The sequence below is a fragment of the Hypomesus transpacificus genome, unplaced genomic scaffold (genome assembly GCF_021917145.1).
Source record: "Hypomesus transpacificus isolate Combined female unplaced genomic scaffold, fHypTra1 scaffold_27, whole genome shotgun sequence".
Classification (NCBI taxonomy): Eukaryota; Metazoa; Chordata; class Actinopteri; order Osmeriformes; family Osmeridae; genus Hypomesus; species Hypomesus transpacificus.
This window is the reverse complement of record NW_025813796.1, coordinates 2,792,324-2,818,223: the sequence shown is the minus strand read 5'-3', so window position 1 is coordinate 2,818,223 and position 25,900 is coordinate 2,792,324. Positions and strand designations below refer to the sequence as shown.

General features: G+C 42.4%; 2 protein-coding genes across 3 annotated transcripts; one reads left to right on the top strand and one right to left on the bottom strand.

Annotated features, from left to right (window-relative positions):
* Positions 1-394: 394 nt before the first annotated feature.
* phax (phosphorylated adaptor for RNA export) lies at positions 395-4,017 on the bottom strand. Of its 2 annotated transcripts, XM_047015048.1 has the most exons (6): positions 3,894-4,017; positions 2,852-3,489; positions 2,563-2,683; positions 1,909-1,992; positions 1,408-1,727; positions 396-943 (listed from the first exon to the last, which is right to left on the bottom strand). In XM_047015048.1, the coding sequence occupies exons 1-5, from the start codon at positions 3,996-3,998 to the stop codon at positions 1,455-1,457; spliced, it is 1,221 nt and encodes a 406-aa protein (XP_046871004.1). In that variant the 5' UTR covers positions 3,999-4,017; the 3' UTR covers positions 396-943; positions 1,408-1,454. The 2 variants fall into 2 exon arrangements, with proteins under 2 accessions (XP_046871003.1, XP_046871004.1); XM_047015047.1 differs by having other exon boundaries at positions 395-1,727.
* Positions 4,018-4,882: 865 nt separating this feature from the next.
* On the top strand, positions 4,883-13,047 carry aldh7a1 (aldehyde dehydrogenase 7 family, member A1). Its single transcript, XM_047015039.1, has 18 exons — positions 4,883-5,115; positions 6,019-6,072; positions 7,803-7,868; positions 7,954-8,034; positions 9,346-9,469; positions 9,554-9,686; positions 9,821-9,865; positions 10,029-10,106; positions 10,373-10,470; positions 10,565-10,606; positions 10,761-10,855; positions 11,029-11,113; positions 11,303-11,409; positions 11,507-11,623; positions 11,799-11,896; positions 12,245-12,318; positions 12,399-12,474; positions 12,704-13,047. The coding sequence occupies exons 1-18, from the start codon at positions 4,921-4,923 to the stop codon at positions 12,756-12,758; spliced, it is 1,623 nt and encodes a 540-aa protein (XP_046870995.1). The 5' UTR covers positions 4,883-4,920; the 3' UTR covers positions 12,759-13,047.
* The last annotated feature ends 12,853 nt before the right edge of the window (positions 13,048-25,900 follow it).

Here is a 25,900-nt window from a genome sequence, read left to right as displayed (position 1 = left end):
TATATAGAATGAGGGAGGGATGGTAAAACATGTACTACTTAAATACTGAACTAATTTCCAATGGTTTATGATAAATGTACAGTAGTATATATGTGAGTACTTCAGTCAGTTTTGGGTAAAGAAGACCAAGCTTCGTCTTTCTCCTCATCTTAAAAGACTTTGATAATTGTTTTGTTTAACTTCTGTAAACTGAGTGAGTTGTATTGAATGGATTATATTGTGTAATTCTAACAAATAAGCTCTACAATTCCAAGTCTCTTTTATCCAGGGTACCCATTTTATGACTCAGATTTACAGTTTATTTGAGCAATTCTGAAGTTTTCATTGAGTATGGTCAAGGTCATAATGAGTCACACTCTTCGGGAGAAAAAAGTACAGTATACAAGATATATTTTATATAGCCTGAAAACCCATTTCAACCTTTACAATCACACATTTACCAATCAGCCTGTCACCATGACAACATATGGCCAGATATTAAGTACTGTTTGCAGTCCATTAACTACAGTTTGGTAAAGGGGTGCTACACTTTGTTGTAACCTGAAAGTTTATAATAATCTCGTCAGAGCTCTTTTGTCAGCTGTGCAAACATCTAGGACAGCATACAGCTAATTCTATTTGAGATGAACATTGTGTTGGAATAATCTGGATTTATTAAACTTTCTGTAGAAGGCTATGAAAAAAAAAAGGGTCAATGATATGTCGAAATCAAAGTTTATTTTTGAGCAATTGTCCATTCTGTGATATTTAACCAGGAATGTGTAGTTAAGACGGATTAAATGTCCCCAAAGTGTTAATGGCTTCTCATTTAAACACTAGTGCACTTCTGTGGCTCATAGTGTAACAAACAGCACACATATTAGGAAATGCAATGAAATACACTCTTACTTTTAGCCTCCCTTGATGCATGCATTTCTACACAATTCAAAACATTAGGGCAAACCTAAAGGGGGGTGGGGGGAGAGAGAGAGAGAAAGAATCTCAAAATCAATGGTATCTCAAACACTGAATATTGGTCTAAGAAAAAACTTGCATAAAGCTGACATTTGCTAAAACACAGTCGCAAGTAGCAAGCAGTTCTATATTTATTTGGACAGGGCCATGTGTTTTTGCAATAAAAGTAGGATGCGTTCAAATATGTATCTAACATGTATACTATGGGGGAAAAATTATATTAGGCCCCCCCCCCCCCCCCCCCCCCCCCCAAAAAGAAAAAAAACGCTGCATTTCAGGACACATTTTAAGGTACAAAAATAATATTAATGAACAATTCCTAGTTTTTGTCTTCAACTTAGAAGCTGTTACACAAGGAAAGTAGGTAATTAGTACTAACAGTACTGCAACACAGGTGAGAACAGTAATTTACAGTGCTTTATCGTTATCTAAACATGATCGTTTATCTCTCACCCAGTTTCATGAAATGTCCTTAGTCCAATAAGCACAAGTTCCTTGGCTCAAAAAACCTCAAGGTCAGTAGAGTTGTAGACTACCGGTGTCTCCTCAGTTCCCTGGGCAGGTTCTGGTTGGTCCTCTTCAGCGACCTCTTCGAGAGACTCCAAGGCTTCATTGGTATCACTTGCAAAAGTCTCTCTGGAAACATCATCATGGTCCTGCATGTTCAGTGTGTTGATGGCCTGCTTCATCTTTTTGGCCACCACATGTCGCCTTCTCTTTTGAGCAGATTTTTTACTCTTCTGTTCTTTCTGGTTTTCATCGAAGAATATTTCCTATTTGTTTTACAAAAAAGGCATCTATGTTAATACACCATAATACGAACAAGAAACTAATTATTCAAAAGGTTGAAATACATTATATAAAACTTAAGGTACGATGCTGGCTAATAATGGCAAGTATACTATAGCAGCATGCATCAAGTCAACCATTTAAGAAGTAGCAAATTTGTCTTACCTTAATCTGCTCACTGAGGATGCTGGGGGTGTTCTTGAGCAAGTTGAGGTATACCCCACCTGGGGTTCGTCGCCTGCTGCCATCCTACAGGGGAGGAAAATAAGCACTTAAAAGGCTAGGTAGGTAATGCAGTTGAGAAACACTTTCTCATATTTGCTGAAATAAACTTCACATCCTGATGGCAACCAATAAATCATAAGGGTTTACGGTCAAATTAAATCAATCCAGTATCTGTGGGCTATAATAAACATGATCAATCATTAAAGTTACACCAGCACTAATGATTGGACGGCATTCAGACCGAATGCAATGATTGGACGGGCTACTTGTCTGTCTGTCTACCTCCTGGCAGCAGTCAGGCAGCGTGTTTATGTGTTTGGAAGGTGTGGCTTTGAAGGGAGGGGATGGAATATTTTGGTTTGAATAATTTCAAACATGAGCTAAAATTCATTGCCTACCATGCATTAGTGACATGTAGACACAGTACTCTGCCCATTTGAGCAGCCTTTACAAAAGACAAGAGGATTTCAATTGAATATATATATTACGATTAATTGGGACATCAAAGGTAACTCTTTAGTATTGGGACACCAAGCTTTGAACATAATTGTGATTTTAACCATTTCCATCACTGATATCAATACAGTTACATACCATAGTGTATACACCACCATTTTCCTCAAGTGTTGCGGTCTCTCCAAGAAGTTCTATTGCTTTCTTCTTTCCAATGACACTAACAACACGTTCTATTAATTCCCTTTTGGGCTCTTGAAGCCTTGAAGAGAAAAGAAGGATCCGCAAGTTAGTACGAGGTTATTGTATGATTGTGTGACTTCGTTGACCCTATGAAAGAAAAATAAGATGTTTTTAGGACATATGGCTTGGACATGGAGTTTAGCAAAATATCTCTTCAGAGAAATTTGAAGCAGCTGGTTTAACACACCTGTATGAAATTTCATCTATGACCCTATCTTCCGGGTCATCCTCTGTGATCTCATATCGGCCTTTGATGTCCATCTCTGCTCTAGGGCCCAGTCGCTCTTTCGCTGAGCGCTTCCTCTTAGAATGGCCACCTCCACACTCTGACTCCCCCCGGGTCTTCATATACTCACCCAGCTGAGCATCCAACATGGAGACCTCACCTTGATTCTGCTGTAGTTCCTCAAGCTCCCTCTCTTTATCCATAAGCTTTCGAGCCAAAACATAGTTATATGTCTCCACGTCTCTGCTTGCCATGCTAACACTGCCCTCCATCCCGAGAATACCGAGCTCTGCTGCCACTGCTTCCTGGCTTTGCTCTTGGACTATGGAGCCCCAGATGTTATTGACTTTGCGGCCTCCCGGGGCACTAGGCTGTACCTGGGTACCTATGTGCCCGGCAGCGAAGCTTGCGGGTGGTGGAGCGTTAGAGCACTTCTGACGTTTCCTCCTCCACAGCGACGCATCCTCGTCAGAATCATGGTCACTATCGCTGGAGTCTGCTGTTCTTATGGTGTTACGATAGCTTGTCACTGATTGGGTTGACTGTGGCACGGCTCTCGACTGGAAAGACTGGCCAATGAAAACTGTAGGTTCAGGCATCTAAGGGAAGAAAACATTTAAGATAAACATTTTCTTAAGTTAATTCAGTTTATACATTGTTGATACACACATGAAAGCCAGGTTAGCCATCTACCCATTTTAACAAAATGGGCCAGTCCCCTCACATTTGAGATGGCAAATGGTGGCTACGTACCATGCATAGCAGCTAGCTAAGTAGCACTGATAACATTTCCTTCCTCGTTACAATTCGTTAAGCATTCCTCAAAACACTGAGTAGCCATCCACAATTTCTAATCACGACAGAGCAAGTAAGCTACGTTTAGTGTTGAATGCAATTATCGATTAACACGTACAGTAAACTACAAGAGCGCCGCAACAATTCACAAACAAGCCATAATGCATGCGGTTATCTAAGTGTGCCCTTTGCTATCATTAAATGTTACCTGGGATCGATCATTACGTGTAGTTCCCATTTCTGAGTCAGAGTTTGAGCCAGAAATCTCGCCATCTTCCAGATCGTTGTCCATTGCGGCTGCGAGACCCGCCATTTCTGCAAAACGGAAGTAAATACCAAGGGCATGCAAATGTTGTGGATTGCTTCCTCTTTGCTGAGCCAATCGAAAGCGACAAAATGATCAGTTCGTTTGCAAGAATGTCATCATGTTCTTGTGGTTGCGTATGATTTGAGAAGTAGGTGGTTCCATGAAAAAAGAATGGTTTTAACAAATAATAAAGTTCTAAGTGTAGGCCTATATACAGTATATCTAGCTGCTAAGATGTTTTAGGACTTTGATGGTGCCTTTCAATACTAAAATGATTCCTCCCAAACAACATTTAATTTCCATTTGATCTCTTTTATCAACCTCTCACAGTGCAGTTAATATATGTATAAATCATGCACAGAGGGACGTCAGTCCGGTATTGTAATCATTAGTTATAGTTGTTGAAAAGTTACTTTAACACTATTAATGTGACTAATGAAAGAATTCACTGAAATTGTTCAGCGGTATCTACTATGCACACAGTGAATTTCTGGGGACTGCTAACTAGACTCAATTGCAGCTACTTCTGCCATTACTTAACTTTGAATGTGGCTTTTTGAATGAACATGATGTTTCTAGTTTGGCCTTGGCAATGACCTAGGAGGATAAATTTACTTGGAGAATTTTTATGACCAGGAAGGGCACGGTCGTGTTTCTCCAAGAGGCTGTGCCCCTTTGTTTTTTATTTTATTTATTTTACATGTTATGTATAATTGTTGATGCTACAATGTATCTTGTGACAGAGACAACATTATAATCTTCTGTATGTAGCGTATTTGTGTTGTTGTTCTGCGATAAATAAGAAAAAAAAGGAGGTTGTGCCGCTTGAGGACCAATCATCAAAGTTCATGTCACGAGGACAGCAAGCTACTACCTACTTGCGTAGAAAGTGTGCATACACGTCTTTTATTGCACCCTTCATCCAACCATGCAGCGCTCCCTCACGTTAACAATTGTACGGCACTGGGCCCTCCGAAGGAAACTTCTCACAGTTCGCTGTCAGCAATCCGCGGCTATGTCTACACTCCTGATAAACCAGCCCAAATATGCATGGCTAAAAGAGTTGGGTCTAAGTGAGGATAATGATGGTGTTTACAACGGGACTTGGGGAGGTAAAGGAGAGGTAAGCAATGAGATTAGCTACGTGGTTCCAGGTGTCTAAATATAAATCTAGGCTGAGTGGCCAAAGGCGTTACGCAAAGGCCACGTTTCACCTGTTAACCACAGGTTAACCACGTTTGAATCAGTTCAGCATAACATTTCTAAAACTGTTGAATTCGAACAGTTGCTGCAAGTGCCAATTGTTTTAAAATCTTACTTGTTGGCCAAACTTTTCCATTGATGCAATATTTCTTGTTTTAATGTTGTTTTTTGAATTATTAAAATGTTGTATTTTGAGAGGTATCTTGCCATTGTTTCATACTTTGTGGCAACCAGTATTAAGCTTGCTCGGTTCTTTTGGTCAAGTCAAAAAGCGATCTTTGCAGCGCTTGGGACACTTCTACTACAGTGACACCCGCATGCTAGACAGCTCACGGTCTTAAAACTAAGCAGCTGAGCTCATCAACTGTCATTATATAACTACTAAATGAAATGTAAGCTGATTGAATAACTTGTCAAACATTTTACTTGAGGTTGAATTTGTGCAACAAACTATTTACAGCTGTTCTTTAGCACGCTAGCAAGCTAAGCCATGTAGGCTACTACTTGCTAGCCAATTTGTCCTTTTCCAAATAGATCCTCAGTGACCCCTAGTGGTGACTTGCAAGGTTGTAAATTGTAGTTGCCCAAAATCTTGCACAATTGACTTTCAAAAATGTCCAGAAATAGACGTTTCCTGAGAACATAATACTGTTATCTCATCCAACCATTTCTTCCAATATTTGAACCAGTATTGGTAATATGTTTCAGTGACTTTCTAGGCATGGTTTTGTTATCTCTCTATTTCCCTTCATTAATGTCAGTGTATTTCAGCTTTCTGGTGTGTGGTGAGATATTGTGTCTAAACTGGTGCTCTGTCTTAAAGGTTGTCACATCATACTGCCCTGCCAATAACGAGCCTATTGCCAGAGTACGCCAGGTAAAGTACACATGGTCTGAGTTGGCACAGGAAAATGTGATTTCCCAACATTCAGGATAGCTTTGTGGTTGGGGTAATGTGAATGAACTTGCTCTCCTGAATCAGATTGTAGTTTTGTTTTACATAATCCATAAGAGCATCTAGACATTGTTTTCCCAAATTCACGTCCTGCCGTTTCACTTTAGCCTTTACATTTGGAAGGAGACCCCATATGATTACATGAGTGATTGGTATAGGTGCTCCTTCAGTCTTAAACCTGAATGCATATCAAATACTCTAGTGAGTCTTTCTAAATACCCCCCCCCCCACCCCCCCATAACACTCATACCCCCAGTCTTGCACTCACCCCTATCTGTGGTATGACATCATTCTTCCAAATCTTAAGTGTCCCTCCTCTAGCTGTGTGCCCAACAAGGGGCACACCAAGTCAGGGTATCTTTCAGTGACAAATAATATTTCAAGTTTGCTGAACACCGTAGGGGTGAGAGGCCAATCAAGAAATATAATTAAATCAGAAAATGTTGGATTGTGAACACAAACTACGATTCTCAAATAAGTCTGTAAAAATGTGTACTAATTAGGCCATATCATTTTGACCATGTGTCCCAGTCACTTCAATTGAGCCTCAAAGGAATAGGCCTAAGGGGCAACAAAACCACTCTTTCCGTTTTCCAATAGCTTCTTATCAAACATTCCTTCTAACAAAAAGCATCTTTATATTAGTATAAGTCCATTCACACCATCTCTTAATACACAACTCGGCTTGTTGTTCATGTTAAACAAACATAAATGGCTGGGCTATTCTCTGGTAGTAACTCCTCAATGGGTCTTGATTTTGCAGAGTTATTACCCATTCTAAATCTGAAACTTAACTGTGAAGGCACACAATGATACCTTGGTAGTAAATTACCTACAAATATGGCTTCTCCTAAGCCAAAGTTTCCTTGCCTTCCTGGGCACGAGAATACACCTCAAGTAGGAACGCTGCCTTGTTCAACAATTTCCAAGAATCCATAATACATCCCATAATCAAATAACCACTATCTGCACGACAAGAAAAGTATTTACAAATGTGTTTTGGTTTAGGTTACCAGTGTTGTCAAGGGACAGCTATAATAAAGCAGTCCTCAAGAAGGATTTGAGAAAGGTCCCCTTACCTTTTTAGTTTTGCTCAGGGGTTCTGCCCGTTCAGTCCATCTCCTCAGGAACTGTGTGACTATTCAGTTGGGCTCTGGGTTTGCACAACACAAAAATATTACCAGTTCAGACACACAGAAGTACTAGCAAAGTCTCTCTGAGGCATGAAGGTCAGAGGACAATGTTTATAATGAATAGAGAAAAACAAATAACTGTCAAAAAGGGTTTGTTATTATAGGCAGGCAGATACTACATTATAGACATGTAACTCATCAGAACTCAATAAAATACAGTAGGAACACATACTGTAAATATGAATGTGTAATAAGACAATATATTAATAGATGATAAGGCAATAGCTAATCTTCTGATTCTAATTAACATAAGCACACAGGAAATACAATTTCTTCCCCAATCTCAAATTCTTTATCATTTTAACACATAAATAACAGACATTTTGTCTTCAAGGCCTTTCTTGCCAACTGCTATACAAACTCTGAACTGAAGTTCACTGATAATGTTTCTTCATACAAAGTTTTAAATATTTTGTTCTGGAGTTAATATATACTTCGGTTAACTCCGCTCTTGTTCAGGCTACACTGGCAGAGTATGAAGAAACTGTGCAGAAGGCGAGGGAAGCGTGGAAAGTCTGGGCTGATGTAAGTACAGTAATGACTGAATGCCACCTGCGTCTATCACTTCTCAGCCACTTGAGTGACTCACCAATTCTTCTGTGGAATGTAGATCCCAGCTCCCAAGAGAGGAGAGATTGTGAGACAGATCGGCGATGCGCTGAGGAAGAAAATCAAAGTTCTCGGCAGCTTGGTAAGACCCCTTACTGTGTGCTGTGACAGAAAGAAAAGGTGACATAACAGGCCAATGTTTTTGATTGTGAATCTTATGGCAAGTTTCTCCATACCTATTGAATTCTCAGTGCACGTTGACCTTTCATATCGTACTCAAACTAGTTGATCCATAATGCCCTGGGGTCTCATTTATAAAACTGTGTAGGATTCTTACTAAAAGTGTACATACGCCCAAAAGCCTAAAATGGCGTACGCACACAAATTCAGTTTATTAAACCGTGCGTACGCACACCTGTACACAATGTTCCCTTTATAAATCACAGATTACCCACAAATGTGCGTACGTGAATCAGCATTGTTCCCCTGCCCTGAACACGCCCATTTTTAACCATAAATAGTCAATGCAAATAAGCACCTCATGAATGCTAATCTAGTATCTCATCATGACCCTGGCATGCGATTGTTCTTTATGGTGAATCATAGCGCATGACAACTTCTCAGACACTGTTAGCCTATTGGTGGAGCCCGAAACCTCCGAAAATTTGGTGGCCGTGGCGTCAATTGTGCCAGTGATACCGCGAGTCGAGATACAATTTGAAAACAAAAGCATTTTGTTATGAACAGTAATCTATTAGACTGGACTGATAACGAGGACGTAGAGTGTAGCGATTGCACGGGAGCTTGACGACTGTATTTCCAGTTTTTGACATATGAGGATATTTGCACAGTAGACCTATTAAAGAAATATATTTAGTTATACACTGTGTTCTGCAGTTATCTAAAGGTAGCATATGTGATGTTATCCTCTATTCCATGCAGTCGGTAAATCTCCCCCTCCTGCACTCCCGTAGTGGACAATCTGATGGTGAGGAAGCGCTGAATTGTTATTTAAAATTGGAGTTGGATTGTACAAGGTGTTTATGGAACAAGAATCACTCAGTACAAGCGCAAATAACACTGGATGTAATCGTCAAAAAACGTGTGTGAGGAAAACAAAATGTATAAATATTACGAGTAAGGTCCTTCCCACATTCAATTTCTGCAGTCTGTTTACAGTATGGTCATCTGCGTCGCCAATTCCAACTGTTTCCAAAATGTGTGTAGGCCTACGGGAGGGTCAGAGTTTGCGCGGAGGACCTCACATTATCCCGTCAAGTTAGTTTTTTTTATAAATCACAACCTTAGCGTGGAAAGTGGCGTACGCACATATTCAGCCCAGTTTTGTGCGTGCAAGCTTTATAAATGAGACCCCTGGTCAAGAACAAAAGTGCAGTTTGATGTTCAAGGAATCTTGATTTGCAGTATTCCCATAATATTTTCTTGGTTTTAGGTGTCTCTTGAGATGGGGAAGATCTACATTGAGGGAGTCGGAGAGGTCCAAGAATATGTTGACGTTTGTGACTACGCTGTGGGCCTATCTAGAATGATTGGTGGTCCAATCCTTCCATCTGAAAGTCAGTGTGGATTGTAATGTATAAAGAAACATTCTCTTTTAATTTTTTAAAGAAAACGTTTTAATAAAAATATTTGCTTCCCAGGGCCAGGTCATGCGCTGATTGAGCAGTGGAACCCTGTGGGTCTAGTGGGCATCATTACAGCCTTTAACTTTCCTGTAGCTGTTTACGGCTGGAACAATGCCATTGCTCTTATCTGTGGCAATGTCTGTCTTTGGTAAGGTGTAACGGTCACAGTATTCAGTCACTAAATGTCTGAAATGTAAACCTGTTCAGACAAAAATTATCAGGAATCACTTAATTGCTACAGTGTAACCAGGAGAAAAATCTAATGTTCAATGCCCTCTACAGGAAAGGAGCTCCCACCACCCCACTCACCAGTGTGGCTGTCACTAAGTAAGTGGCCTTTGCACACACATCATCAGTACAGATGCAAATTCTTCTGATGCAGTGAAGTGATGTGAAAACACTAGCAAAGGGATATTTTCTAAAGAAGCAGATGCAGTTAAATTGAAAGCAAATGAATTAATCAGGTGTGTGTGTTTGCGCGCGTTGACAGAATTGTAGCAGAGGTGCTGGAGGAGAACCACCTGCCTGGTGCGATCTGCTCCATGACATGTGGAGGGGCTGATATTGGGTGAGTTTCATATCCTGCTTTGAATATTTTAAAACTATTACCATTTTGTCTGCTCTCCTAACCAACATTTAACATTCCTCTACATCCTCAAAAAAAAAAAAGTAGCTGTTTTAGCTGCAAACATACACCAACATATTGAACTCACAACCCGCAGATAGTGAAACACAGGCAAACCTGGCACAAGGCATCTATCCTTATTAACTTAATGGGACATTGTGTACAAGTGGCAGAATATGACCTTTTAAAACCTAATTACATTTTGATAGCATGGCAATGTCCAAGGATGAGAGAGTGGACCTAGTGTCATTCACAGGCAGCACACACGTTGGGAAAATGGTGGCCATGACGGTTCAAGAGCGGTTTGGTGAGTCTACCACTGGTCACAGACATTTGGCTTTACCACTTGCCATGTGAGGTTTTCTTTAAAACATGAGCAAGAGTATACTATCCATCTACAGGTCGCCAGTTGCTGGAACTGGGCGGCAACAATGCCATCATAGGTAAGAATACAATGTTTTTAAAGCCCTATTTGTAGCAGTAGAGAATTGTAATACTGTACAGTATGTAGCAGGTTGCAAAATAAAGCTCATCATATAAATGATCATGTAATCTGCTGGTTAGAATCATGCAGACATAACAATCTGTTCTTCCCAGTGTTTGAGGATGCTGACCTGAACCTGGTAGTGCCAGGTTGTGTGTTTGCCTCTGTGGGAACTGCCGGACAGCGCTGTACCACGACCCGGAGACTGGTAAGATCAGTCCCCCAGGCAGCTCTGCATACCACTGTGTTTACAACAACTGACAAGTTTCAAATGCGTCCAAATGAAATTACTAACTTTCTCCCATTTGGATTAGTGACAATAGTCCCATATAAAATGTGTTGTAGTAGATATGTAATGGTTGTGTCTGAATGTCCATTTAGATGTTGCACGAAAGCATCCACGATGTTGTTGTGGAGAGGGTGGCCAAAGCCTACAAACAAGTCCGAATTGGAGACCCCTGGGACCGTGAGTCTTCTTTACCATTCAATATGGAACTCTGTGGGGGAAGGGGTGGGCCAACATCTGTTTCTCATTTGAACCAACTCATATTTATTATACACTGTGGGATTGTTCATACTGTATTTCAGATCACTCCGACGTGTCACTTTTTGACCGATTTAATACATGTTTTTTTTCCCCCCTCTTATCTCACAGCAAGTACCCTGTATGGACCTCTTCACACCAAACAGGCTGTGGATCAGTACCTGGCTGCCATCGAGCAGGCCAAGCAGCAGGGCGGCACGCTAGTGTGTGGAGGAAAGGTGCCTGGAGACATACATTTTAGTTGAGTGAGTTGAGGTGGGTTTGTCCTATACAAAAGTTTTGGCCAACTGGTGCTGTTTATTGTGTGATTGCCAGGTAATGGATCGCCCTGGCAACTATGTGGAGCCCACCATCATCACAGGGCTGGCTCACGATGCCCCCATCGTCCACACCGAGACCTTCGTCCCCATTCTTTACATCCTCAAGTTCAAGGTATCAAATGCTTGTTGTGTTGTGGCTCACACAAACCGATTTTTTCAAAGGACACACAAGTGTTCAAACTACTTTTGTAAAGAACACTGGCTTTTGAAACACTAAGAAAGTCCAATGTTGCTATGAATGATGCACAGTTCATGTAGAATTTCCTTATTCTAAACCCTCTTCTCAGACAGAAGAAGAGGCCTTTGCCTGGAACAACGAGGTTAAACAGGGTCTTTCCAGCAGTATCTTTACAAAGGACATGGGTCGTGTTTTCCGCTGGCTGGGGTAAGACAGTCCTGTCTACTTCACACAATAGCCTCTGACAAATGTTACGACTAATCTTGTCCCTCAGCTTGTTGCGTTGTTGGAGGTGGGCCTTCTGCTCTGCTATACACCTCATTAGATGAGTATCAGACAATGGTGGACTTCCAATACAAACCTTTTCTGTTAAAATAAATACAATTACACTGAAGAGAGCCAGTGGATATCTGTGCATCCCTACTGGAAACCTGTGTAAAGTATGGAATTAAATCTTGGATAATGTTTATGGTTGCTATAAGAATATAGGATTTAATCCATTAGAAGTGTAATCTCAAGGTGCAGATTTTAAAGCCAAGTTTGTCCTTTTTCTAGACCCAAAGGATCAGACTGCGGTATTGTCAATGTAAACATCCCTACCAGTGGAGCCGAGATTGGAGGAGCTTTTGGTTAGTTGGGAATCTACACGTAGTACTGACTTATGTCCTTTTTGCATTAAGAGTTGACTGGTAATTGTGGTTGTGTCTAGGTGGTGAGAAACATACTGGAGGAGGACGTGAGTCAGGTAGTGACTCTTGGAAGCAATACATGAGACGGTCAACATGGTAAGAGACAGTCACACTCCCCTATGAAGTTTCACAGTTAACTTACTCTAAGTCACATCATTGTGCCACCTTCATCGTGTGTTATACAACACAGCAGTGCATGTCACAGCATTAGAGTTGAATGTATGCCAACAGTACTGTATACAAGCCTATCAGTTCTACAGATGGTACACTTGTTGTCGATAGGCATTTTCTCACAAAACGTTTTTTTTTTTTCTTCTCACTCCAGCACAATCAACTACAGCAAGGATCTTCCCTTGGCCCAGGGAATCAAGTTTGAGTGAAGTTTGCTGAAAGGCTAAAGTTGATCAGCCAGGAACGTCACTAGTCAACCTTGATGAACCCACAAGGAAATACACTAACCATTTGTTTGTGCAGTCTTCTCTGCCATGTCTATATGATTGGTATTTGTAGTGGTTACAAAGAAAAGGCTCATCCATTTATTTTCTAGGTCAAACTAACCATCCTCATAGTATGCACCTTGTTGAAAGCACTTATCTGTAATTGCCACTTCTGCCTTTTAATACTGGACCAGATGCTTTGTACAAATAAATCATGCCTTTATTTTGAAAAGATAAAATGTTTATTTTTTACCTTTAGTGTTACCTTTTCTGAACTGTTAAGATAGATGCATCATATAATTTAGGTGGGATTGGCAAAGTAGTAACATGGTAATATTTGTTGGGACAACAAAACAGCACAAAGCCACTAAACATTCTGAATTATTCAGAGAATTAATCTGTTGACTTAAATTTGAACTGACTTTTGTAACCACAGTAAATATGCATATAATATGCTTATGTGTATATAATAGACAACTTTTTATAAATTATTTTGTGATATCTATGAAAAGCCTAAGGAAAAGGGCATCCGCGCAGCTTTGCGAAAGATAGGTGTTGGAAAAATTGAAAATGTAATACATTTATCTTGTTTAAGAATGATTGTGTTCAGCATTCCTTGTGTGTAGAGAAAAGCCTACCCCCAAATCTGAACTTTGGGTAACATGAGGCATATGTAAACAAGGTGACCTGGGCTGACCACTCTCTCTTACTGGAGAGGCCATAAAAGATTTCTGGCCTTATCTGTGTTGGGTGAATCATGTGGTCAAGCTTACAGGGGTCAAAAGGCACACACACGCACATACTCAAACACACACGCGCACCAGGTCTACGCAAGGAGCCAATGAAGAAGAGCCATGGAACATTTGCATGCCTTTGTCCTAACCAATGACTGTAAAGAGTGGGGCTGCTTAAGTAGCTAGCTAGAACAACATGATAGCAAACAAACTTTGTAGCACAATGACGTGTGATGTTTTTGTCTCCTTGTGGGCCGGCCGCAAGCAATAAAGTTTTCTTAAACTTGTTCACCGACTGACTGTGCGATGCTTGATAAATTAATATTTCTTACAATAGGTAGCTTTTCTGTTTGACGGACGTCGCGTTCAAGCCGCAAGGAAAAAATAAGTCCGAAAATCGGGGGACTGTTTCATAAAGCAAGTTTACCAAATAAACGGAAAAGTGACTGGCATGCCTGCTTAAATTCGCTTAATGGAACAGGCCCCCAGTCACTTCAAAATAAAAACACTGAGCAGTGTGTGCAGACCAGGGGCGTAGCCACGGGTAGGCCTGGGTAGGCACAGTTCTACCCAATTTGTGGCCGAAATATGCTTCTGCGTCTCCGTTTACAGATGGGCGGGCGCACGGATACGGACGGATAGACTGCGTTTATGGTTCTCCGTAGGCTGTGGGTGCTGAAAACATTTCACCGCCAGAAGAGTAGGTGGCGCAACGGTTTTGTGCTGAGACGTCGTTGAGTGTTTATTTACCTAGGTTACCGAGAAGTCGGAGAAAATTTACAAATTAGCCGTTTCATCAATAAAATATGCACATTTTCAGCAACTACACTGCCCATTTCTCGTCACATTTTAATTTAGATGCTGATTTACATGTACCGTTTAGCTGAAATATGAATTGTAAAAACTTTACAAGCAATGGCGGTCAAAGGATTCTGTTCGTCCTGCTATCACGGCAACCCCCCCGCCCCTGACGCAAGCGGTACTTATACTGACCAATCACAGCCAAGGGGTTCTCCGTAGCTCTCCGTAGCTACGACGGATAGTAAAAAAATTCAGGAGCGTTAAGCTCTCCGAGGGCTGACGGAGAGCTCGTAGAGGGCGTTCCACGGAGACGAGGGCGTTCCCATGTGTCCGTTTTTCGAAAAACGCAGAAGCATCCCCCAGGAAGAGCTGGTGGAAGTGGCCGGGGAGAGGGAAGCCTGGGCCTCCCTGCTTAGGTCGCTGCCCCCGCGACCCGACCCCCGGACAAGCGGTAGATGTTGGACGGATGACGGACGGATGGACCGTTTCATCAATAAAATAAGCAAATTGTCAGCAACTACACAGCCCATTTCTCATTACATTTTAATTCAGAAGCTGATTTACATGTACTGTTTACCTGAAATATGAATTGTAAAAACTTACAACAATGGCGGTCAAAGGATTCTGTTCTCTTGTTGGTCACGGCAACTCCGCCCCCACCCTTGACGCAAGCGGTTCTTAATACGGACCAATCACAGCCAAGGGGTATCCGTAAAATGACAGACGGACAGACGGATAGTCAGGAAAATCAGGAGGTGCACGCAGAGCTCTCCGAGGGTCTCGGAGAGGACACGGAGAGGGAGTTCCTTGACGGAGACGGCGTTCCCTGTGTGCGTGTCCGTAAAAACGCAGAAGTATAAATCGGCCTTATTTACATTACATTACATTTACATTTATTCATTTAGCAGACGCTTTTATCCAAAGCGACTTCCAAGAGAGAGCTTTACAAAGTGCATAGGTTACTGATAATAACAACAAGATAGCCCCAAAGCATTGCGGGTAGCCAAAACAAGCACACATTGTGAACAACCAAAAAATAAGTGCAAAGGGAAAAACCATAAGAGCATGTAGTTAGCAAGTTACAGTTTAAACAACATGAATCTGTAAGTGCAAGTGTACCTGTAGAAAAAACAAGCAACAGTAAAATAAAAATATAAGATTAACAAAAAAATAAATACAACAGTTTAAATCAGCTACCACTAACCAACAAGAGCAACAAGTCTCTAAGTACGTCATTGTGATCCTTGAGGAAACTAGCATTGGGTTCAGCAAACCATTCCTAAGTACCGTTGTACTCCCTGAACAAGTGCATCTGTGTCTCTGATGGAGGTGGGGAGTTGATTCCACCACTAGGGGACCAGGCAGGAGAAGAGCTTGTGTTGGGACTGGGCAGTCTTGAGCGGTGGGACCACCAGGCGGTTGTCTGAAGAAGACCGTAGGTGGCGGGTGGGGGTGTAAGGCTGCAGGAGAGACTTGATGTAGTCGGGTGCAGTCCCGTTCACTGCTCGGAAGGTCAGTACCAGGGTCTTGAATCTGATGCGGGCCGTTACGGGTAGCCAGTGGAGGGAGATGAGGAGCGGGGTAACGTGGGAGCGTCTGGGTAGATTGTAGACCAGGCGGGCCGCTGCGTTCTGAATCCTCTGAAGAGGGCGGGTTGCGCATGCTGGGAGACCGGCGAGCAGCTAGTTGCAGTAGTCCAACTTGGAGAGGACAAGTGCTTGGACAAGCAGCTGGGTGGAGTGCTCAGAAAGGTATCTCCTGATCTTCCGGATGTTGTAGAGGGTGAATCTACACGACTGGGAGACCGCAGCAATGTGGGCCGTGAGGGAGAGCTCGTCATCCATGGTAACCCCAAGGTTCCCGGCAGAGGATGAGGAGGTCACCGTCGCAGATCCCAGGGTGATTGAGAGGTCGTGGGAGATGGAGGGTTTGGCCGGGATGATGAGAAGTTCTGTTTTGGCGAGGTTCAGCTGGAGGTGGTGTTCGGTCATCCAGGCGGAGATGTCTGCGAGGCAGGCCTCAATCCTAGCTGAGATCCCCGGATCAGTCGGGGGGAACGACAGGTACAGCTGCGTGTCGTCAGCGTAGCAGTGGTAGGAGAAGCCATGGGAGGTGATGATTGGTCCAAGTGAGGTGGTGTACAGAGAGAAGAGGAGGGGTCCAAGGACGGAGCCCTGTGGGACACCGGTGGAGAGCTGGTGAGGGGCTGACAGTTTGCCTCCCCAGGAGACCTGGTAGGATATTCCTGACAGGTAGTATGAGATCCACTGGAGTGCAGTGCCAGTGATGCCCATCTCAGAAAGTCTGTAGAGCAGGATCTGGTGGTTAACCGTATCAAACGCTGCAGAAAGGTCCAGCAGAATGATGACGGATGACCTCGAAGCCGCTCTGGCAGACTGGAGGGCAGTGGTGACTGAAAGGAGGGCAGTCTCTGCGGAGTGGCCGGTCTTGAAGCCCGATTGGTTGGGGTCAAGCAGGTTGTTCTGAGAGAGAAAGTTAGACAGTTGGTTAGATACAGCACGTTCAATTGTTTTAGAAAAGAAGGGTGGCAGTGATACCGGTCTGTAGTTCTGGAGGACGGCAGGGTTAAGGGAGTGTTTTTTGAGTAGAGGGGTAACTCTGGCCTGTTTGAAGGCAGAGGGGAAGGTGCCAGAGGTAAGAGAGGAGTTTAGGACATGGAGCAGAAAAGTTATGATGGAGGGGGAGATGGTTTGAAAGAGAGGGGAGGGGACAGGATCAAGGGGACAGGAGGTGGGGTGATGAGAGAGAATGAGATCAGAGAGCTCTGACTCGGACAGGGGAGAGAAAGAGTTTAGACATTTAGTCGGGTCAGTTATGAAAGGTGAGGGGGTAGGAAACGTGGGTTTAGGGAACCGACTGCTAATGTCTGAGACTTTTTCCTCAAAGAAGGAGGAGAAGTCATCTGCGTTCAGGGTGGAGGGGGTGGGGGGGGGGGGGGGTGGGGGAGATGGGTTAAGAAGGGTGAAGAAGGTAGAGAAAAGTTTGAGGGGTTTGAAGCAGAATTAATTTTTTTTCAGAAAGTAGAGGGTTTTAGCACCAGTTATGTGAGAAGAGAAGGATTTAAGGAGGGAGTGATACTTATCAACGTCCAGACCGTCTTTGGACTTGCGCCATCTCCTCTCAGCTGCTCGAAGGGTGGAAAGCTCTTCACGAATAACATCCGTAAGCCACGGGCAGGAGGGAGAAGATCGTGCAGGCCTGGTTGACAGGGGACAGAGAGAGTCAAGTGATGCAGTTAAAGTGGTTAACAGGGTGTCGGTGGCAGTGTTAGTGGGGTGGGACGAGAACTCGTCAATGGGAGGGAGGGAGGATGTTACAACAGAGGAGAAAATGGGAGGGGGATAGGGAGCGGAGGTTGCGCCGGAAAGTTACGAGGGGAGGGGAGGTAGGAGGAGTTGGAGGGAGAGAGACAGAGAATTGGATAAAGTAGTGATCAGAAATGTGCAGTGGGGTTACAGAGGTTAAGTCAGTGATACAGTTACGAACACTGAACACTGAATTAACAGACAAAATGAGACAAAACAGAGCGCACCTAGCAACCACGGCCGCCCTAACCGGCGCCATCTTGGGTAGATCAATAATGGTCAATAATGGTGTCAACCGAGCTTGTAAAACAAATGCCTCTTCGCTCAATTGGATAGACCTACAACCAATCAGAGCAACGTAATATGTTGTTTGTTGAAAACAAATTCAACCCAAGCGCTCTTTGATGACGTTGTTGATTACGTTGCTGTTGATCATCTGTCCATCATCGTATAAAGCCCGCCCTGACAATTTAATTGGTCCGAACAGCTCCTGTTCGGATATAGTTTTTCCGCAATCGAGCCCCTCCAGACCCAACTTCCCGACCAAATTTTTTGTGTGGGCGGGGATAAGTTGGGCTGGCAGCCAGGCTACTTTAACGCCTGTATTTAATGCAAATTAACTAACGAAAAACAAGAAATGTAGCTACTAGGGATGTGCATCACTGAGAACCATGCAATACACATCTCGATGCACTGCCAACGATCCGACACATTAAAGATACATAAAAGCAACTACTAATGCGATACGATTCACCCCTATTGCGATGCAGTGCGATTCGACACGATGCGATTCAACGACATGCGATACGAAAGAATATGATGCTATGCAATTTAATAAGGTACATAACAGGGGCCGAGCAAGGGTTGTGTCACAGGGGGGGCGGAAACGGATTGTGGGGCCCCCTGTTATTAATATTTTGCAGTGCAATAAAATATAACCCAAAAAAGTAACCAATGGCAACCCTTATTGTGAACAGCACATATTAGCCAATAATAAATGTGTTCAGTCATCATAGCCCATAATGTGCAAACAAAATGTAGGCCAGTATAGGCTCGCATTCAGCATTCATTAAAATCTCTCGGATACTGTAGGCCTACACAAATCCATGCATACAATGGGTTTAATGATCTGGGGTGCGTTTCCCGATAACGATGGATCGTAGCTGTTACGAGGGTTCTCTTCGATGAAAATAACGATCCATCGTTCTTTCTTACGTGCGTTTCCCGAACATGCTCGTAAGGAGAACCATCGTACGTATCTCTTAAGTTGCACTTAACAAGACGCTGTCCATTGTACTGAAATGTGATTCTTCTGACGCAACTTGAAGACTTTAAAATTAAAATGTTAACCAAAATATTTGATGAATTACGGTACACAAAAAAATATTTTCTGTCGCTACAGAAAACTACATTTACTATAGGCTACTTATTTGAGTACTTTTCCATGTGATGCTACATGAAGGTAAAGACAATAAGTTGAACGTGCAACTATGCTGCATCTGAGTTTTACACCGGTGTTAGGACCTTGCAATCAGCGACACAGGATGCTAAATACCAATAGGAGGTCTTGGAAATTAAGTGGGCTCGTCTCCAAATTGAGGTGAGGAAGCTTTTGTTTGAAGAGATGAAGTTCACACAATGCCCTCCATTTCTGTACCTATTCTTCTGCCCAATCAACAAGGTAGTGTCACATTTAGGTTACCTTATAGCCTTAAACATACAATGTTTATTTAAATTAAGTAAAGGCTGAATTGTGTATTGTATCATATATTCAGTGTTGCCTGTTCAATCCTCACATGTTTACCTTATAGATCCATGTGAGGAGCAGGAGCAGGGAGAACAAACTCCCATAAAATAACTATTTCTCATATTACTTGTGCCTTGGTTTTGAACTCTTCTTGGTACTCCACTTTCCATAGGCATATGTGAGTCCTATATTTACTACTTGATTGAACTACAAGGTTAAAAACCATGCATATGAATGGTATCAGACATGGCATGTCCCAGCTAGCAGCCTAAACAATTCAATGTACAAATACAAGCATCTCAATCCAACATATTTACTGTCTTATTTTCTAGTGCTGACTATATCTACAATCTTGCATAGGCCAACAGCTTCCCAAGACCATGTTTGCATCCTCATAATTCTCACATATTGGCCACAAATGACATTGTGACAAATGACAAACACATAAGTAATGAATAACCCATGTCTTCAACATGGAATGATTGTTTCTGACATGAATAATCAACTCTACTTTAATTGATGGTTGATCAATTATACTCATTATGAGTGTAAGATATGTCAGATGACATCATGATATCATGATGCTCCTGAACCACATAGAAGCAGACCTGCAGAGGCTAACAAGGAGGTCCTTTGCACTGACCCCTGTAACCCAACTACTGGCAGTGTTAAGGTTCTATGCCATTGGCAGTTGTCTGGAGGTTATTGGAGATGGACATGGGCTCGCCAAGGCCTCAGTGTCAAGATCTGTGCAGGCTGTCACAACTGCATTACTTTGCCACATCCCAGACCACATCCAATTCCCCATATCAAAGGGGACAAGTCTGCAGTGCAGGACTTAGGCTATCTTCAATGGCTTTTCTGATTTTTGTACGAGTTTTCACTCCCTCCCAGCCCCTTCACCCTGTGTGACTTCCCAGTCAACCCTGTGGAGTCTTTCCATTTCCTGGACGCCACCATCTCCTAACATCAGGCTCGGCTCTGCCACCAGCCTCTTCATCCACCGGGCTTGGCGTGCTACCAGCCCTATAATTCTAATAAACATCTTCAATATTCAATTGTTGTGTTATTGTACTCGTAAAAGCGTTACGTTAATGCATTTCTAGTTACTATTGCACATTACAACAGCCATATTTCAATGTTATAGTCTTTTGAATAAGACTGACATTTGTTTTTTAAATGCCTTCATTGCATGCGCCAAACCCACTAAATCAAATTATTTTGTGTAACCTAAATTTACTTGAGAATAAACCGGATTCTGAAATTTTTTCGGCAGTTTAAATTTGTATGGTTCACTAAGAAATATCCCAGTTCCAGCGTAACTGGTGTAAAAAGAGGACCAAAATAATCTTATTTTCCATCGGAAGTAACTTTCAGCATGAGTTTAATGTAGTTTTCATGGTCGGCCTACGTGTGTCTCCACTGAGTCTCTGTGCTACGATGCACTTAGCGATCTACGACTGGTCTGGAGCTCTCGTTAATCTACGACGATTTTCAAGTGCCTCTTTAGCTACGATGGTTTCGGGAAACGGCCCGTACAACTAAGATCCATCGTACGATGGACTCTATCAATTTAGGCTTACGATGCTTTCGGGAAACGCACCCCTGTCCATTTACCAAATTCATTATATTCAAATTCAACGAAGAGGGGTTAGTCGCGGGGGCGCGCACGAATCAAAGGGTGCTTTCACACCTGACATGTTTGATACGTTTCAATCGGACCATGGTCCGTTTTCTCTGAAAGTCCGGTTCGTTTGCATCGGTGAGAACACGCATTCGAACTCTGGTACGGACCAAACAACCGAATCATGGTCCCCCTAAAAAGACGGGACTCGGTCCGGTTCCAAGTGAACCATGGTTCGGTTCGCTTTAGGTGTGAACGTAATTGGACATATTATTGACCTATTCCAGGAAGCAAACCAAAATGTAGTGCATTGTGGGTTGAAAAAGGATGTTGACATTTGACAGAGACAGCCCAAGCCCCCACCCCTCGCCTCTCGGCTTGAAGCAACGGCCCCGGTGGATGTAGGTGGTATTGCATGTACGGTTAGGTTTCCGACTCTTCCGGTCGTTTTTATTCTATTAACTCCATTCAACATTTACAAAACTATCTCCCCCAATAATTTTTGTTTTATTCTCGAACCTGGCTCATACTACTAGCTTTTTCATAGAAAATGTTTTCCCTATTTTTGCTAAGTTTGAAACCAATCCGAAATGGGTAAACTAGCAACCCATTTATCTGCTTAGTCAATGAAAGTTGCCTGCAAATGTGCTCGCGGATACTAAGAGGGCACGAGCACAAAAGTTCACATTGGCCGATAGCCGATTTACATGAGCTCTCGGAGGTAGGGAAAAAAAGAGCCACTGTTTAAAGCTAGACAGGAAGACACGGAAGTGGAAAGATGGCCGCGTCCGGTCTCGCGCTCTCGCTTGCCTCACTGCGCCACTGAGCACTTTTCATAGAAATGAATGGGGACGCCATCTTGGAAGACAAAAGTAGCTTACTCTAGTTATATTAACTCTATGAGACAGCCGTGCCACTCATTGGCAGCAAAATTAGTTGAAGAAAAACGTGGGGAACTGATTAAGCGAAAGCTCTTCTGCAAATATGGGCTGATGATCATATTGCAGAGATACTTGTGGAGACACATAAGAATAGCGAGGTATTTAAATTATTTAGTGATACAGGCCTACTGAAATAAAGGGACCGTGTGGACCAATATCATTTGAAAGTGGGAAGTTATTTGACTTAAAAAAGTGGTAGCTTGTCGGACGAAAAAAAATTATTCCCATGGTTTAAGGACCTGGATATAATCCTGAGTAAAAGACCAACGAGCAACCAAAAAAACGTGGTCATAACAATTAAAGATAGTATTGCAATCTCAATACGCTGCTGTTGCTCCATTGTTGTTTCGTGATTTTCCCTCAATCATTTTCTGTCCAATAGATTAACAACCTGTGTGACCGCGTCATTGTTTTTTACAAACGTCATTGTATTTTTACGAACGTTGGTTCGCTTAAAACAGGACTGTGTGAACACTAACTGGACCTAATGAAAAATGCAACAAAGTAGCAACTCATCCACTGATTCGGACCAAGCAAACGGACTAATAGGTGTGAAAGCACCCAAAGAGTGAAGGATTTCGTCTTGATATCGCAACAAAACGAAGGGGAGACAGAAGTCTCACATTATACCTTCTTTGTTATAGAATTCAAGAGAAGAATGTCGGTTATCTGTGTAAATATCAGATGCTATTTTCAACACAAAATCCTTCAAATTCGTCATTCAAACCGTATAGTAACGAACGAACGCGAACCAGCATTCTTGCGTCCACGAGGCAATGTATCAACTATGTATCAACATCAAAAGAAATGTTCTCACCATGAAATCATGTTGTAAGATATGATATATTGCTCTTATTGTGTAAGTAAATTAAATAAATGAAAAAATAAAACATAGGCCTAATCATCCCCCCATCTAACATGGACTATTCTGTTTTCAGACCTGACCAACCTATACATACACATGTATTGGTATTAAATTGATGTAACCACAGTAAGTTTGGTAAGTTTCAGGCATGTGACACTTTCCTAGTCAGATTTAGCGGGGGGGTGCATTTCATGATAAGAAGGAATACAACAAGCCTGTCGTGAGATGCACCCCCCTCTATTGTCTGTTCTGTATACCCCAGCATTAAATTATTCTTACTGTACACTGAGGGCACTAGTAAGAGTAACCACAGTACGTTTCAGGCATGTGACACTTTCCTAGTCAGAGTTAGCAGGGGGTGCATTTCATGACAAGAAGGAATACAACAAGCCTGTCGTGAGATGCACCCCCCTCCATTGTCTGTTCTGTATATCCCAGCATTAAATTATTCTTACTGTACACTGAGGGCACTAGTAAGAGTAACCACAGTACGTTTCAGGCATGTGACACTTTCCTAGTCAGAGTTAGCAGGGGGTGCATTTCATGACAAGAAGGAATACAACAAGCCTGTCGTGAGATGCACCCCCCTCCATTGTCTGTTCTGTATATCCCAGCATTAAATGATTCTTACTGTACACTGAGGGCACTAGTAAGAGTAACCACAGTACGTTTCAGGCATGTAACACTTTCCTAGTCAGGGTTAGCAGGGGGTGCATTAAGCCTGTCGTGAGATGCACCCCCCTCTATTGTCTGTTCTGTATATCCCAACATTAAATGATTCTTACTGTACACTGAGGGCACTAGTAAAAGTAACCACAGTAAGTTTCAGGCATGTGACACTTTCCTAGTCAGAGTTAGCGGGGGGGTGCATTTCATGACAAGAAGGAATACAACAAGCCTGTCGTGAGATGCACCCCCCTCTATTGTCTGTTCTGTATATCCCAGCATTAAATGATTTTTACTGTACACTGAGGGCACTAGTAAGAGTAACCACAGTACGTTTCAGGCATGTAACACTTTCCTAGTTGGTGTTAGCAGGGGCTGCATTGCATTTGTATCAAATGGACAACAAGGCCTGCCATGACATGCTCTCCCCCCGCATACGTTTCTTCCCTTCTACTCCAGCATTATGTACATTTAATAGCATCAATTTAATACCAATACATGTGTATATATAGGTTGGTCAGGTCTGAAAACAGAATAGTCCATGGTAGGTGGGGGATAATTAGGCCTATGTTTTATTTTTTCATTTATTTAATTTACTTAAACAATAAGAGCAATATATCATATTCAACATGATTTCATGGTGAAAACATTTCTTGTTTGATGTTGATACATAGTTGATACATCGTTTTTAGTACTTGTCTTTTGTAGGCTATAGACATGTGAACCTTTCGTCCCTTCTCAGGACAGCTGATAGCCTAGACTATTCTGGATCAGAAGGCTGTGTTTTCGACCTGTCTGAGTAACCCACCCTATGCGCAGGCTAACTGCATTAAAATCGCATGAATTTGAACCTATACATTAGTATGAAGAGCCATGTGAAATAATTTGAACCTGCTACACAAAATACATTTCCTTTGGTAATCATACTGGGGTATATTTCCTCAGAATGCGATGTCGTGGAGGCAAGAATGGTGGTTCGCGTTCGTTCGTTACTATGCGGTTTGAATTACGAATTTGAAGGATTTTGTGTTGAAAATAGCATCTGATATTTACACAGATAACCGACATTCTTCTCTTGAATTCTATATCAAAGAAGGTATAATGTGAGACTTCTGTGTCCCCTTCGTTTTGTTGCGATATCAAGACGAAATCCTTCACTCTTTGATTCAGGTGCCAATCCAGAGAGTAATGCGTCGGGTGATACATCGATCTCACGGTACTTTGATGGCGACGTCACAGTAACCTAGCCTCGGCGACGTCACAGTAACCTAGCCTCGGCGCCGTCTCAAGTCGGACAAAAAGTCTAACCAGAATTCACTGTTTCAAGTCAGCCGCCTGCAACCGGCTGCAGCGCTGCTTGACGTAAGTCCATGTAGAACGCACCTTCTTGATATCCAAAATTGAATTCTTGATATCGAATTTTGGATATCAAGAATTCAGTGATTAAATGTTAAAACGGCTTGCCATAGGCTCCTTAAGAAACAGTTAGAGGAGGAATCTATCAAAATATAAAATTATTGGTCACAAATCATTGGTCACATTTCTAAAAACTAAAGGTGTTCGCCTACACATAATTCTATAGCCTATATACATCGGATTATATGCATAGATGTTAGAAACGATGCATCGCGATTTCATCACACATTGTATCCGGTGCACAGTTTTTTGATCGGCAATAGGGGTTATGCGCAACATTCTTCCGGGTTCTACAAAACAGATGTAACTATTTCCGGCCGGCCGCTACTGAGGTAAACACAGCGTAGTAAAGGCCACCTACTATAGCCGGTGTTTAAAGGAGCTACCCTCAATTACAATTTCCCATGTACACAGGATTGCGGACGAGAGCGCGAGACCGGACGCGGCCATCTTTCCACTTCCGTGTCTTCCTGTCCAACTTTAAACAGTGGCTCTTTTTTTCCCTTGCTCCGAGAGCTCATGTAAATCGGCTATCGGCCAATGTGAACTTTTGTGCTCGTGCCCTGTTAGTATCCGCCAGCACATTTGCAGGCAACTTTCATTGGCTAAGCAAATAAACGGGTTGCTAGTTTACCCATTTCGGATTGGTTTCAAACTTAGCAAAAATCGGGAAACATTATTCTATGAAAAAGCTAGTAGTATGAGCCAGGTTCGAGAATCAAACAAAAATTATTGGGGGAGATAGTTTTGTAAATGTTGAATGGAGTTAATAGAATAAAAATGACCGGAAGAGTCGGAAACCTAATCGTACATGCAATACCACCTACATCCACCGGGGCCGTTGCTTCAAGCCGAGGGGCGAGGGGTGGGGGCTTGGGGCATAACCCCTATTGCATATGGAGGATTATAGGGGCCAAAACTAAATAAATAAATACTTGGATAAATCAATAATTATATAACACAAA